At 30.5% G+C, this 16,899-nt stretch overlaps 1 protein-coding gene across 1 annotated transcript; it reads right to left on the reverse strand.

Moving 5' to 3' along the window:
• Positions 1 to 1,324: 1,324 nt before the first annotated feature.
• Positions 1,325 to 5,848, reverse strand: VNE69_01067 (MULE domain-containing protein; the record flags this gene model as incomplete). Its single annotated transcript, XM_065472201.1, has 4 exons — positions 1,325 to 1,604; positions 1,653 to 1,858; positions 5,254 to 5,652; positions 5,684 to 5,848. The coding sequence occupies 4 exons, from the start codon at positions 5,846 to 5,848 to the stop codon at positions 1,325 to 1,327; spliced, it is 1,050 nt and encodes a 349-aa protein (XP_065328273.1).
• Between the last annotated feature and the right edge of the window lie 11,051 nt (positions 5,849 to 16,899).

A 16,899-nucleotide genomic window follows, 5' to 3' on the forward strand; every position in this document is an offset into this window, starting at 1 on the left:
ATACAATAAAAAGAATGGAAAAGGTGAGCAAGAACATTTTTTTAGACCAGGGGAGGTTGTGCTAATCAGACAAGAAGGAAATAGAGGAAAAGGTAGCCCTAAGTTTAAGGTTCGAGGATGTGTTTATAAAGCTTTAAAAAATAATGCGTTTATAATCAAGATAGGAAAAAAGAAAATAAAAAGACACGCTTCTCAGTTAAAGCTTTTAGTTGATGAGCCAATTTTGTAGAGGGGGATGTTGATAATTTTAAATATTTTATATGTACCCCTAATTTTTATGGAGAATAACAATAAACATATTAACACACAGAAATAAAAAAAAATTGAAGTAAGGATATAATGGCGCATAAAAAAATCTAACTTTCAATCTGTGATGTTATGCCTAACATCCCAATTAAGTTTAATTGGTTTATTTGTCAAATGATTCAGGATGACCAACCATGAGGCCATACAAACAAACAAAACGAAATCATATATTTCGTGGTACAATTATTAATACTCACATGTTTGTTGTAATATTGGGAAGGACGAATACGTCATCATAAAATATAAAAGGAAACTTCACAAAGAAGGGTACAGAATGTTCAGAGAGGAAAACACTAACAAGAAGGGTGAGTCTAGAAATGGGAAGACCCCATACGCCCAAAATAAATATAATAATATAAACAACAATAAAAGTATTTTAAACAATTATTTTAAATTCATGAAACTTCCTGTGATACAGGACACAATCAAAAGCCCATAGTCGTAGAAAAAACAAACGGAGTTCTCGAAGCGCAGTTATAAAGATTCGAATCCTCCCATTTATGAATCATTCGTGCCCTTGGCCTAGTGGTAGAAGGCGATGCCTCCATCGGCGATGGCCGATTTCGATTCCCAGGGGCACCAAAATGGTTTCTACTTTATATGATGCAGTTGGATCAACTCAGATGATGAAAATGCGGTAACCGTAAATTCGCCAAAAATTAAAATTTGCTCGTTTTTCGCCAAAAAAATACAAAAAAAATTGATTGGTATTAAGAACGAATAAAAAATTTGAAAAGCTTTATTTAATTTAAATTAAAATTTGTTGGCTATTCAAAAAGCATTTATAATTAAAATAGGTTTTTTGAATTTACTTATTCGCATTTGAAATTCACGTGTTGCAGTAAAGCATTTATGTACTCTTCACGAGAATAATGTTATTTATTTTTAACGTATATTCTAACTTTTTCCTCCGCTTTTTTGGTTTTTTAGCTTCAAATAATCCTTTTTTATAACGTTTTAGATTATATATATCCATTTCTTCACAATCGAGTATTCTTGAAATAAAAAGAGCGATATTTTAATTTCTTGTCTCCATCCTCTTGTTGATGGTTCTATTCCAGCTTTCTGCATTGTTAGAAGTCCGAGGAATTTCATTTTTTACCCTATCAAATACATTCCAAAAATTTATATTGGCGACAGCTCTCCCACCATTATCTTCTCTTTTTACATTTGAAACTAAATAATTATTTTCAAAGTATAACTGAAAGTTGGCTGTGGTTGTAATTGAATTATCTTGTATAAATTTCTTAATATCTTTATAAAAAACCGACACATCTCGTATTGACACAAAAGCAAACCTACGCCTCTTTTTGAATACTAGATTATAGTTAGAATCATTTTAAAACTTTTCTATGTCCCCCATCGCCCCGACTCTTTTATAGGCTGCCTGCCCAAGATGAAACAAGCATCCATTACAGTTTGCTTCAGGGAAAGATATTCGTAATGCATTGACCAATCTTATCTCAAAAACAGTCACAAAGTTCTCAACATTTATAGTAACTAATTCCTTGCATTTATCGAAGGCTCTAGAATATGACCCTTCAATTTTATCCTTGAGTAAAATATAAATGTATGTGTTGAGTGAAATAATAATTATTTATAGCCCCTATTCTAGAATAAATGTTTATGGTGGAGAATATGAAAACAGAGATTAGTAGTGAAAATATCTTGCAGGAGCTACAAAGAGCTTCTTTACTTTCCAGTTTTAATAAATTATCAAATGAGGAAAAAATTGATTATTTTATTCATAAAGCCAACATTGAGATACTAGATTGGCATAGTAAGTTAATGAAGGAGAAACGGAAATGTTCCTTAACATTTGAAATGTGGAAAGAGTTGGCAGAAACGGAATTTGACTGCGGTACTGGATTGTACGAATTATATACTTTAAAACAAAAAGAAAACCAAAGTATTGTGGAATTTATCAAAGATGTAGAAAAGAAATGTCTAAAGGAAAATATCAGAAATACGGATAAAAGGAAGATAATAAGAAATGGAATCCTATCAAGATATAAGGCTATAAAAATGGTATTAACGGGGCAATATGAAATTAATAAAGAATTCCTTGAAATAATTGATGAAATGGAAAAGGAAAATAACGATATAACAAAAATAAGACAACCTGCCTCCAATAACATCAACAAAAGATATTCATGTTATTTTTGCCACAAGGATGGGCATATCGCTAAAGACTGTTTTGCGAAGAAGAAAAGAACTGATGGTAAACAACTACAGTATAAAAGGATAAATGAGATCCACCAAGAAGGCGGAATGTTGGATGCAAACTTTATTAACAATAAAGAAGATTTAATATATGTTTATAATGAAAAAATTAATGTAACTTTTGACTCGGGTTCTTACTATAATTTTATGAGTAAAAGGCTGCTTCTGAACTAACTTTAAAAATTTATAGAAGTACAGAGGAAATATATTTTTTAACATGTTTAGAAGAAAGATTCGGGATTACAGAATATGTGATATTAGATTTCTCTTATGGTGGTAAAAGTTATCGTTCTAAATTTTTTATATTCCCTAAGGTGGAAAAATTTAAAATACTTGTAGGAAAAAAGACATTACAAGAAATATTGAAAAGGGTGTCTAGCAATAGAATTTGTGAAATAAATACGATAAAAGGAGAAAAAATTGTTGAAAAGGTCTATACACTACCAAAAAAGTTAGAAGAAGGAGTGGAAAAATCTATCAAAGAACTACTAAGGAAAAATTACATAAGAAAATCAAAATCAACGTGGTTGAATAATTTAAGACCAGTAATTAAACCAGATGGTTCTATAAGAGTTACTACAAATTTAGTTTCGTTAAACAAATTGGTAGAGCTAGATAATTACTCCTTACCACACATTGATAAGCTTTTATACGGGCTTCGTGGAAAAAAATATTTTAGTAAATTGGATTTAAAAGATGCATTTTTTTGTATAGAATTAGCGGAAAAAGATAGATATAAGACCGCTTTCAGATTTAAGCACCTATTATATGAATGGAACGTTATGCCAATGGGGTTTAAAAATGCTCCGGCAATTTTTCAAAGATTTATAGATGATGTTTTACAAGAAGAAATAGGGAAAAGTTGCTTCGTGTATGTGGATGACATACTGGTTTTTGGAGAAAACGAGGAAGAACATGATTTTAATTATGAGAAGATCATAACAAAGCTTAAAAGCTATAACTTAGGTATTAATGAGGATAAAACAATATATAAGGTTAAAGAACTTACCTTTTTGGGACATTTAATAGCATATAACGAAATTAAGCCAAAAATTACACGGGACCAAGCAATTAACGATATGAAAAGACCAATCAATAAAAAATCACTGCAAGAATTTCTGGGACTTATTAATTATTATAGAAAATTTATTCCTAATTGTTCAAAAATCGGAGGATGTTTATATGATCTTACAAAAAATGATATTCAATTTAATTGGGGGAAGGAACAGGATGCTGCTTTTAATACATTAAAGAAAATTGTATTGTCGAGCAGTGTGCTTAAACAGCCAGATTTTAGTAAACCTTACATATTAGAAACGGATGCATGTGACTCTGGTCTGGGAGCGATCTTGTCACAAGAAAATGAAGGGCATGTGTACCCAATCGCGTACGCTTCTAGAAGATTGGTTCCAGCGGAAAGAAATTACAGTATCAGCGAGAAAGAATGCTTGGGTGTCCTATGGGGAATGGAAAATTTTAGATATTTTTTATATGGAAATGAGTTTAAAGTAATAACTGATCACAAAGCTCTAGAGGTCCTAAATAAAGGCGAAATAAAATCGTTACGTATACAAAGGTGGCTTGATAAATTGAGTGAGTATAATTACACGATCGAGTACAAAAGGGGGACAGATATTCCTCACGTCGATTGTTTGTCAAGATCTTATCTTAATGAGTTAAATACGGATGAAATAAATATGATTGAATTTAGCGAAGAAGAAAAAAGGTCTATCATAAGGAATAAACATATAGAATTAGTTCACAGAGGATCAAAAGTTATTGAAAATGAATTAAGGAAAAAATATCATTGGAAAGATATGTCGCATATGGTAAAAACGGAAATTAATAAATGTCTAAGATGTAAGATGTACAATCCACAAAGAGGAAAAAAAATTATATTTGTGACAGCATACGAACCTGGCGAAAAGGTAGCTGCCGATATTATAGGACCAATCAATGGAAGCTATATAATTACGGCGATCGACTATTTTACAAGGAAAGCATGGGCTAAAGTCATTACTACTAGAGAGAGTAATAAGCTAGTAAGATTTTTTGATGAAGTTTATAATGACATAAAGATTAAAATACTAATTCTTGATCAGTCAAAAGAAAATTTGAGTATTGAGGTAAAACAATGGGCAACGAGAAATAATGTTCAAATTCATTATATTTCCCCTTTTCATCACCAATCAAACGGAAGAATAGAAAGATTTAATAGGACAATACAGGAAGGTATATATAAAGATAATAGTTTTGGAAATTTGAAGACAAAAACTAAGCGTGTACTAGATGTATACAATAATGTTAGACACTCCGCTCTTGGCATGTCGCCAGACGAAGCATGTAATCCTAAGAGAGCTCAGGAGATTAAACTAAAACAATTCGAAGAAATCGTAAAATTCAACCAACGATAGAAGAAAAGAGGAGCTGAATTTATTTTTAAAGAGGGAGATAGAGTTATAATTAGAAGAGAAACCGATTTAACAAAGGGAAAACCTAGATTTGAATCGCAAGGTATAATTATTAATATTTTAGGAAATAATTCTTATAACGTTAAGGTCCATAATAAAACTATAAAGCGACATGGCTCGCAACTTAAGCTAATAGTAGAGGATTATTTTGAATGAGGGGGATGTTGAGTGAAATAATAATTATTTATAGCCCCTATTCTAGAATAAATGTTTAGTATGGAAAATTTTTGCCAAATATATGTCCATGAAAGACGACAATTTGGTAAAATCCTTGAGGAGAAGATTTAAACGTTCCGTCGACAACGAACGTGTCTATTTTTTCAATCATATTTTTTTTGAATTCTAAAAAAAATATTATAAATCTAACATTATCCTGCATACCACTATCAAATCTAAGAAAACGATTTTTTTTAGAATCTACTTGCAAGACTTCGGGTATATCCATAATGCAACCAGTTATAAATCCGAGTCTTGAATTTCTTGTTCGTTTGATTGTATCTCTTAAATATTCTATGGAAGGCATTTTAGTAATATCTAAGCTGGTTGACAATGCTGGGAATTGTTTTTTTATTACTTCTAGGGAGTTTTCATTACTTGTAGCAACTTGTTCTTTTATTTTTGATAGTTCTTTTAAACATGCATTTCTCAGGTACTGGTTCATGTGAAAAAATAACTTTTTTAACGATTTCGTTTTGTTCATTCATTGTAATGGCTCCTCTACAAGACCTATTATTGCGCCTCCATCGCTTAGTGCCGTCCTTATTGTAGTCTAAAGTGTATGTCCGATCTTCATAGATAAGATTTTGCCCTCCACGTTGACCTTTAAAAATTTTAAAGTTGTCGTTCATTTTTTTAAGGGTAGATTTTCGGCGAAAAAAGGAAAAATTTTTGGCGAAAACAACCATTTTTGAACTTTTAGCGAAAAACCGTAAATTCGCCTGTAGGCGAATTTGCGGGTACCCTAACTTGCTATATAATTTTGCATGTCAATGTCTGTATGGCCCTTTCCACTGATCCTAGAGTCTGGTGATGGTATGGCGAACCAAATTCAATGATATATTATACTTAGTTCTTAATACATGTACTTCGAAGTTGTAAACTCTAACCCGTTGTCTGTCAAGATTCTGTAAGATATCGCATGCTCACTGATAATCAATTCCTCGATTGGCTTATGTATTTCACAACTATTTCTGCTTAGCGAAATCTTCTTTTCGATTCAGTAATAAATTGATTAATCGCTACAAATATGTATACACTTCCATTATTGTCCGAAAGTTTCATTGTCAGATCAAATTCCCAAAGCTGATTAGGTTTTAAAAAGGTTTAGCTTGTTATTTTTTTTCATGCGTTGATATCTCGAGCTTAAACATGTTTTGCAATTATTACAAATTTTTAATTATGTCTTGATGTATAATTTTCCACTTATCCGGCCGAGAAATCATAAATTTTATGATGTTCGATGTCTCATGGTCAGATATTTATTATACTTCTCTAGTATGTCGATAGTGTTTTTTTCGATAACTGATGTATATCAAAGTTACATGTTTTCACAATCTCGCTAGATTTGCTAAACGATCAGCCATGTTATTCTCTCCTTTTATATATTCCAATAAGAAGTCGTATTACGCCAATAAGACTGCTCAGCTGAGAATCTTATTTGTTGATTCTTCTATAGATGATTAGAGCTTTATGGTTTGTTCTTAGCGTAAATTTCGCCCAAATGTAATTTATATAATGGTCTTTCCTTGTAACATGCAAAAAGTTCTTATTGGCAATTGAATAACTCTTCTGGCAATTAATCAGTCTCTTTTTATAGGCAGAATCGTTTTTTCAGCTCCACATTTGTTCTTTTGCAGGCGCACTGCTCTGATTCCTGTTTGAGTTGGCCCAGTAACTTTATGAATAAAGCTTTAAATTTGTCCGTGTCCGTATTATATTTCAGCTTAGTACTTTTTAACGGGTTTAACGTATCCAGGCCTTTGACTTCAAGTTTAATTTTTTTACCAGTAGTCTGTTTTCCGCTCTTAAGTACTATATCCAAGAGTCCCATAATTTCTGCCATCTTTGTCACAAAATTCCTTATAATGGTAAGCCATTCCGAAAAAAACTTCTTTATTTCTTTATGGTAGAAATTGGGTATGCTTGTATATCTATAATGCGCGTTTCGTTTACCTTGATAATTGTTTTCCATGACGCAATAAAAACTTACTTTCTGATCCAAAAAACCTATATCTTGCAATTAAGCGATAAATTTATTTCTCTTTTTTTTTCAAATATTATTTTTACATGTTTTTTTATTGTCTTTTTGTTTTATGAATATATTTTTTATCATCTAAGTATAGGATCACAAAATTTTGATTTTTTCTTATAAATTGTTTATTGCGCTTTAAAATGATTCTGAAGCTTAAAAAGGTCCGAAATACATACGATAAATCGTATAATCGTTCCATACAAAAGAATGTTATTTTTTCCTTGTCTTTATCTTGTTAAGGAATTTTATGAAGAGCACTAGTTTCAACTATTGTAAATATGGTGGCAGTCGATAGACAGTAAAAAATTGCGTCGATTCTTCGAGTAATGTATGCTTCCTTAGCTGTTATGCTATTTACTCCTTATTGTTCTACGCCATTCTTCATGTTTTACCTGGTTTCGGTACTGTCAATATTATGCCACCCCATGGCTCATGCATTTCTTAAAATCAAAGTTCTAGGAGTTTAATGGTTGCCTCGTTTACAGCCTCTTCTTGTGACACTGGTATTCTTTCGTTCTTTTTATAAATTTTTTTTGTACTGTTTGTCTGTCTTAGATCAATGCTTTCTGTTCAGAGATTATAGTAGCTTATTTCTTTTTGAAAATCGTCTTCATACTCCTTTAAAATTTCATTCTCTTCTAACTCACAAGTAAAGTTTGACATTTAGTAGATTCTATATTTTGGGGCATATAGATCGTCTAAGATTAAATTTTTCATTGTTACATATCAAATTTGCCACTAAAATGACATATTTAATGTCATTTGATTATTAAGGGGGAAAAAATCTCGCACTTTTCATTGTTTTCAATTGTAGAGTCTATTAAGCAGGTCTATTTTGATATTCCTTTTCCCATATTCTTTACTATCCCATTATATCCAATAATCAAATTACGTTTTTCTAAGGAGGATTGTTGTAGTTTATGATCGAACATAGGCTCCGGTATATAATCCCTTTTTATTCATTTAAAAGGCAGCTTTTCACAAAAAAAAAGGTTCAAAGCTTTTTGAATATATTAAAAAAAAATGTAATTTCTTTACTGTCATGGCTTTTCTCATCCTGTCATATTTATCTAATGCATTTATATATTTTTTTAAAGGTTTTCTTTTCGTACTAAAAATAAAGGTTAGCTATTTAGAATCTTTATTGAAATAATTACATTATTTGTGAAGTGTGCGTTGTTTATTATTTTTTCTCGAATGGTTTATATAGCTTATCTTTCTGTAAAATCCTTTTTCGTAGTGAACTCAGGTGTTATGCCCTCTGCCCACGTTGACATGCAGCCTAAACCCCACTAACTTCTTATTAGGGCATAGAATAAACTCATCTCCTCGACAAGTCTATACTGTAGTGGTATTTTGGCATAAAAGAGCTTTTATCTCCATTGGTTATTTGTTTGACCATTTGACACAAAGCGTTTAAATTAAAGAGGATCTCACGAATAGCACTGCTGCCTTCTGCAACATCTGCAACAAATCTATCTCAGTCTCTGTTATGTTATTAACCCCTAACTGTTTAAAGTTATATCGTTGTCTTTATGAGGCTCGAAAATTTCCATATATGAACTATCTCCGATGTTTCCATTTCCCTCCTGGGGGGTTGGGACGCCCATAAGAAGGAAATTCCTTTAAGCTTACAACCAATGCAATTTTATATTATTCTTTGGTCCACCTTAAAATTCTAGCACCAGCATTGTGTTTATTATTTTGGTGTTGAATACCTCTTTTGGTTTACTTGTGTAGTATCCGACATAATTCATCGTCGTCGACATGTCAATTTGTTGGCGCTACTAAATTATCTCGGCCAAGGGGTGAAAATAGGGGTAAAAAAATAAATAATCCATTCAAATTTAGGGGGGAACTTTTTATTAGCCGAGATAATTGAGTAAGGTGAAAAAGGGTAAAAATTTGCCCCAAACATGGAAAGACTTATTGACGAGCTAACAAGCTTAGACTTCTCCCACGAAATATTCCAAAACAACGAAAAAGCATTGGAATTTTTCACAAGACATGGAGCTTTTTAAAGTTCTCTTATTTGTGATAAATTTGGTAGTGCTAATCGCTTGCAAACCGAGAGAAAAGCACTAGGCGGGAAAGTTTTCCGATGTGTCTACACATCATGTAGGAGAAGGATGTCCATAAGGAAGGGTTCAAAGTTAGAAAAAAATAAGAATCGATGCTAACAAAGTTTTAAAATGAATACATTGCTGGATTTTTAACGTCAGCAGCTATTACGCAGTAAATTTATGCCAAATATCTGAGCCAACCTACATAAAACTAAAAAACATATTTGATGAACTGATTGGTGAAAGAGAACAAGAGGAGATACAGATTGGCGGTGAAGGCGTCGAAGTACAATTCGACGAAACTGCTATCTGTAAGGGGTTAATAATCGAGAAACCATCAAGTGTAGATGATGATATTCCTGGGATACAATGGATTTTAGGCAGTGTAGAGAAGGATAATTTCAGAAATTTTGTTTTAAAAATAATTCCAAACAGAAAAAAAGAAACAATATTTGAGTTTTTTAAACAATATGTTAGGCCGGGTTCTATAATAGTAACAGATGGATATCCTTCGTATCCATGGGCAGTGCGTCAATTTGGGTCAGTTCACTACGTTGTAAATCACAGTGAAGGGTTTGGCGCACAGGGAGGAACAAACACCAATCAGATTGAAAACCTATGGTCTCATTTGAAGCAGCAATATCGAGCACGAGGTGGTGTAAATAAAAAGAGAATCCAAATTTTTTTTAAATGAATTCGTATGGAAAAAAAGAAATATAAATAATTATGACCCCAAATCCCTCCTTTTGGCCTTCTTTAAGATAATATTACTTTTTTCTACATCTTCCAATTAAAATTTTAATTCAGTTTTTTTTCTAATTTTTTTTTAAAAATTTTCTATCTCCCAACTTTTTATTTTTTTACCCGTCTTTTGAAAAGTAACCGAGATAATTTAGTAGCGCCAATTTGTTTATTCATATTTCCTTCCCTTTTCGGCAATGTTTCCAAATACATTTAGCAGTCAATCAAATCTATCCATCTGTAAGAATATGATTGGTTAGTCTTTTATCGACTACAACAGTTTTTCTATTGACAAATTTTTGCAAATATTACTCATTAATTAATTTTGTTTGCATAAATAAATAATTTTTCATATTACTCTTCATAAATAAAGATATCTAAAAATTTTTATTTAATAAAGTTTCTTTTTCTTCTCATGTCTCTATTTCTTTCTTCATATGCATCTCTTTATGAGTAAAGACGATTAACTCTCCGTCTCTCGTCATCCCATTACTTCAGAGATCTCCCGATCTTCTATATTTTTAAAGAGATACTTTTAAAAATCTTAAAAGAGCAAGAAATTGGATATACGCCTTGAAGAATATCGGTATGTCGAGTCTTCTTCGGTGCACTACATGAGTTTTAGGAACCACTCGTCTTATGTTAACACATACAGAATAAGATTTATTTAAAGCCATACAGCAGAGACATTTCAACGGCAAGAACACCAAATTTTCTAAGTTAAAGATTATTTTATAAGATACTTTGTATTTAAAAAATTTTACAAAATGTCTAGAAAGACATCGAAGAGACGGTTAGAGAATTTTTTATCGTCGTAGACTGTATATTTTCTACAACCTATCAATTTTTGCCTTTTATAAAAATGAATTTTCTAGAAAATTATTTGTTTTTTTAATTTTTCATAAAAAGAAAAGTGGACAACAAGAGAACAAAACGAGATGATTAGACGAAAAACACGCTAAAAAGCTAACGCTTAAAGTAATAAAAACATTAAAAAGTGGTATTCGCTCGTAAAAAAAGGTTTCCCAGGCATCGCATTTTCCTACAAGATAACTTTTTGCAAAAGGGAGAAGTTTTGGTAAATCAACAACAAGGATTAGTGATAAAAAAATCTGTCTCGAAAAAAAATAACTAAATATTTGATTTTTTTAAGAAAAAAGATGATAAAATAAAAACAACAAACATAGAACTTATCAATATATACAAAGAAAGGGCGACAGTTGATGAAGAAAAAGAATTAGTCGACGAAGAAAAAAATTTATAATATAATTGAGGACGAAAAAAGAGAAGATAGAAATATTAATAAATATATAGGAGATGCTGAAGTACATCATCTGGATATTACTTCATTTGTCCCCTCTTCAGAAATATTCAAAGTAGAAAATTTTGAATTTAAGATTGTTAAACAATAAAAACAGTCAATTCACATATAACTAACTTTTATAACAATAAAATTTTATCAAACACTTCAATAAACAAGTGGATAATATCTTACATAGAATATGCCTTTGATTCAGAAATTATAGGTATCATTCATGGAATCCTTATAGAAAATCTCGTACAAGGAAAAAACGATATAGGGTTATCTGGTATTATCACGGATAACAAGAATTCGATAGATAATATACAGATCAATATCTTACATAGAATATGCCTATGATTCAGAAATTATAGGTATCATTTATGGAATCCTTATAGAAAATCTCGTACAAGGAAAAAACGATATAGGGTTATCTGGTATTATCACGGTAAAAAAGAATTCGATAGATAATATACATATCAATATCTAGAGTAATGAGGTAATTGTCGGAAATGAAGTGGGTTTGAGAGGATGGAAATTAAAAACTAGGAGTTTTTTACTCGATATTTATTCAATAACAAAAAAACGAAAATTATAAGCTTCTACAATGCTCTTAATAAAAAGAGTCCTTTCAAACGAATGAGACGTTTGTGTTGTGGGGTTAACTGAATTTTCAAGAAAATGCAATATGGCAACTAATATATTCAAAGCCAATTTAATTAATGAATTAAAAAAACTTAAAGAACTAGAAAATAGTTTGTTGAAGCTTAACAGAAGATTCAATTTGGAAGTCTGAGGAGATTGTCATTTAATTGACGAAATAAAAAGAAAAATTATCTTGTCTCAAATGAAGCAAAAAATTGGAGCATTGAATGGGGAGAGTTTTTACTGGTAAATTTGAAGACATTTTACCAAAAAAAACTTCTATATTCTAACTAAAATTGTTGCCCGATGTACACACGGCCATAAACTACTTTACAAGCAAAATTTTTGGGATAGCACGATAAGTACAGTATAACTAAAGTACACTATACACCACGCCTATCCCAATGAAAATTAATGGACATTCACATTAATAATGTCATGCTAAAAATTGGAACTTTTGTTATTCCTCGCCATAACGAGAAATAATACAAGGGGCAAATTTTTGAAGAATATTTATAGTCATTAAATTAAATGTCAAAAAAATCATTTTTTTCGAACATCTCAATTTGTAACAAAAATTTGCAAAAACATTTATCTCTTTATTTAGCTGCTTTTTCTATTGTTTTTGCTATACCTGTCAAATTTTTGTTTGTTTGTGTGTATATAAATCAAAAATTGACATTTAATTTAATGTATTGGGGAAATATTATTGAGTACTAGAGCAGTATAGTAATATAAAACGAATACAACTAAAGTGATATTTAAAATATATAGACAAAGGAAAATATTTTTAAAATACCAATGTGATGTACGTAGATTCAATAATGATAGAGTTTAAGAAATAAACAAGTAGCAGCCGAGAGAAAATTTTACAAATATTTAGTCAAATCTCAGCATACTACAACGAATACTTTTCTATTTGCACTTATTCTTGTTTTTTATTTGAGATGAAGAATTTAAATATAAAGAGGATTCACGTTGATCAATATGATACTCTTAAATGTATTTGCGATGTAATTGCCAGCACCAAATGTGTAAATGTCAAAAACATCACATGCCAAATATTTCGGCGATGACGAGACAACACGCCAACAAACAAATAAACAAAAGAATACTTTAGGAACATGCTATAAATAGAAAGAGATGAACAGTAATTAATTGTTGAACTAATAGTGAAATCTAAAATAAAATATAAAAATAAGTTTTCAATAAGAGGATGAAATCTAACAGAAATAAAAAAGCCGATACAAAAATGATTTTTCATTTGTTATTTTTTAGAGCTATTATGTAAACTGAAATTTTTGTTTGTACAGATGAGAATACAAAATCACGTAAGTAATTTTTGTTTCTTTAAAAACAATATAATAAGTGGTAAATATTATATTTTATTTTTAAATCTTTTTTATTTATAATTTCAATAATGGTCTGTAAAACAATTGGATTTTTTTAATATGTGACTTGAATTACTATATTGATGCAAGAAGTCATTAGTTTCTATTACTTATTATCTATAACAACAATACACCAATAAGATGCTAAGGAGAAGGATGTGCCATAGATTTAAATCTATTATGTAAAGTTCAACTTTAAAAAAGAGATGATGATAATAAAAGGCCATTGTAATCTTTGGACATACACACTAAAATATTTTATTTATAAAGTTCCAATGAAGTCAAAGCGAGCTTTCATTATGAACGAAACTAGAAATGTCAATACTAAAAACATTATAATAATTAAAAATCATTACATTCATTATTATTCCTTCATTGTATCTTTTATTCTTCATGTATTTAATATATTTTTGTTTATTGTATTGTGAAATGGAAAATAAAAAAATACAATGTATACACAATGAATGACTATATGGAGAATACGATATGTTAAAAATACAAAAATGTAATAACCATGTAAATAATGAAATTTGTATTTATAATATTAATTTATTATTGTTTAAAAAATATTTTGTTTTAAATGAAGTAATACTACCAACAAGAACGCAAAGGTGCCAAGGATTCTGTGTTAAGAGATCCACCCATAAAAGAGATTTTGGTTCTTTTATATGGAAGGATCTCTTCTATTGATATAAAATATTTGAAATTTCTTATCATTTTTTTATAATTTACCCAATGAAAAAAGCGTACACTTTAAAAGAAAAATTAGTAGGATTACAAAGATTGCGGTAAAACAATGGGAATATAAATATGACTTCTCTAGAGTTGCAGATTACTAGGAAAATCCTTCGTGATTAAAAAAGGTCGAAGTTAAAATGTTAGGCCAAAGTAACATTAAAAATACTAAAAGAATGCGTGCCGGTACTTCTGCCAAATGGTCTACTCCTGAAAAAATGTTAGTGGATTAGGTGAAGAGTAGTGAAGAGAAGAGAATTATCTCAACTTACAATATTAAGTATAAGGCTTTTGAATAGCAGAGAAGTTTTCCTTTACAGATTTTAAGGCAAGTATGAGTTGGTTGATGGGATTTAAAAAAAGAAATCATTTTTCATTTAGAAAAATAATATCTTTTGGACAAGAAGACAACAGAAGGCCTTAGGAGATTAAAGAAACAGTGTTAAATTATTTTGAAACCTTTAATCATTAATTTAACTGTATGGGCAGCCAAACAGTGGGGTATAATATGGATGAAACCTCTATTTACATTGATATGATGCAATCGCGGACATTATCGTTCACCGGCGAAAAAACACTGAGGCATATACAACTGGAAATCCGAAGACAAGAATTTCCATCGTTATTACTAGTTCCTCAGAAGGTACTGTTTTAAGGGGAATGGGCATTTCAAAAGGCCTTAAAACTCGCTAAAATGCCTTCTGCCAAATCATCTTCTTGTAGCTACATCTAAATCAAAAAACATGTATCAAAATCTGATGTTATTATGGATTCGAGCATGTTTAAAAAATATGGGCCATTTGAAAATAGAAAAAAAAACTTCTTATTCTTGACACCTATAAATCTCATTATACTGAAAACTTATGGACAGTTTTGCTAATAATAACATTAACCACGTTTTAATTCCCTCCAAAAACTACGTCTTATTTACAGCCATAAATGTTTTGATAAATTCTTCATTTAAGGCCGAATCAAAAAGAAAATGGCAAATGGGTTGCAAACGGGCCAAAGGAATATACAAGTAAAAGTTATGGGCGTAGACCGTGCCGGAAATATATTTTGAATTCAATAGCGGATGCATTTAAAAAATAACTCCTAGAATAGCTTCTAAGGCTTTTATATGTGTGGAATTGATTCAAGCTTTCTTGAAAACAATACTTTTAATTTAAACAATAAACTTCAAGATGTTCCTAATTGTGCTGAAATTGAAGACAAATGCCTAGACTGTGAAAATTTATTTAAGATTTTATAGAAATATAAAGGTTTATTATAACAAAGGGTTCATTTTTTTAAATTAATTTTTTACCATTTGGCTGAGGGATGGATCTCTTGTACTAAAAAAAAATTTCTATTAAAAAGTCGCAAAATTCGTATTTTTAGGAGGATCTATTAAACCTGAAACCCCGGTACTATTTTCTTACATAAATTTTTCTAAAAATTTTAAAAAAAAATTAAAGAGGACAATTAATAAAGTAACATCAAAATAATATTTAACAGGGAAAAAATATCATGAAATTCATAAATTTAAAAAAATATGTTAATATGCAAACAATACATGCAAAAATATAAAAACATAGATACATAAAAATATAATAAATAAATGTTTAAAGCTGAAACATTTTTTTTCTATTACATGGCGCAACGGTATGAGCATGTTTTTTTCATTTCAAAACCTGTCTTGATGAGATACGATAAAAAAAATAAAGGCATTCCAAACCCTTGAAGACTTTGATAACTTCAAATATTAACTCTCTGAAACTATTAATGTTTTTATATATCGCTTTCTTTCTCTTGCATTAAATTCTTTATAGAAATCTAAGATAGTACTTTCTTTAAACCCCATGCAGTAATAATGTCACATAAAAGAGGAACCAGGGCTTGTCTATTAGTTTTGTATCCTCTCCTACTTTGTTTTTAAGCGCTTCATCGTAATTACTACGTTTGATCGCCATTGATGTTTCCGCTACTACGGGACAGTAATTCTGGCCACAGTTATACATATCGTTTTTTTCCAAAAATTAAAGCCATAGTCTTATAGTCATGCTAGGTACTATTTTGATTTTCAATTCTAACGTTTAAACGTCTATTGTCCCTACCAATCATATACATTTTCTATCTGCGTCGTTTTTTACCCGATGGAGATTATATAGAATTTTCCTTTAATAGAACAGTTTCATCGGTCTGTTTCACTTCTTCAACACCCTTCTATTTTTTTGGTAATTGATATTTTACTTTTCCAGTGCTTTGTAGATTTTTTTAGCCCTGTAGACAGTAAATCTAACATTGGGGATTTTTTGTTAAAGTTTAGTGTAGACTGCTTTACAGTAAATGAAGGCGGAATATAACAACTTTTTATGCATAATTCTGCAAGTTAAAAAATGAAGTGTTATCGAAAACTTCTAGTGTTGGTCCGGGTTCTTCCAATGTTACGATCCCAGTCCTGTTACAGTCTATGTACGGATCGTTCGGTGTTAAATCATTATCGTATGACAATTCGTATATTCTATAAAGATTTATAGTAGATTTCCCCCTCTAGCTTTATACGAATCATGTAGGCCTTGGAAGATTTTTACACTACTGTCGAACGGCTTAGGCATAACAAAGGTAAGGTCTTCTTTTTAAGTAAAGATGGAGTCAACCTTAAACAAGGACCACAGATATGAGAACGATAAATTTATCCAACTTTAACCGTGAGATTCTATCCTAAAAACCTCTCTAAATATAACAATCTGAAGCGGCCAATTCCGCCGTATTCAATTGACTGGGGCCAAAA

The sequence above is a fragment of the Vairimorpha necatrix genome, chromosome 1 (assembly GCF_036630325.1).
Source record: "Vairimorpha necatrix chromosome 1, complete sequence".
Classification (NCBI taxonomy): domain Eukaryota; kingdom Fungi; phylum Microsporidia; family Nosematidae; genus Vairimorpha; species Vairimorpha necatrix.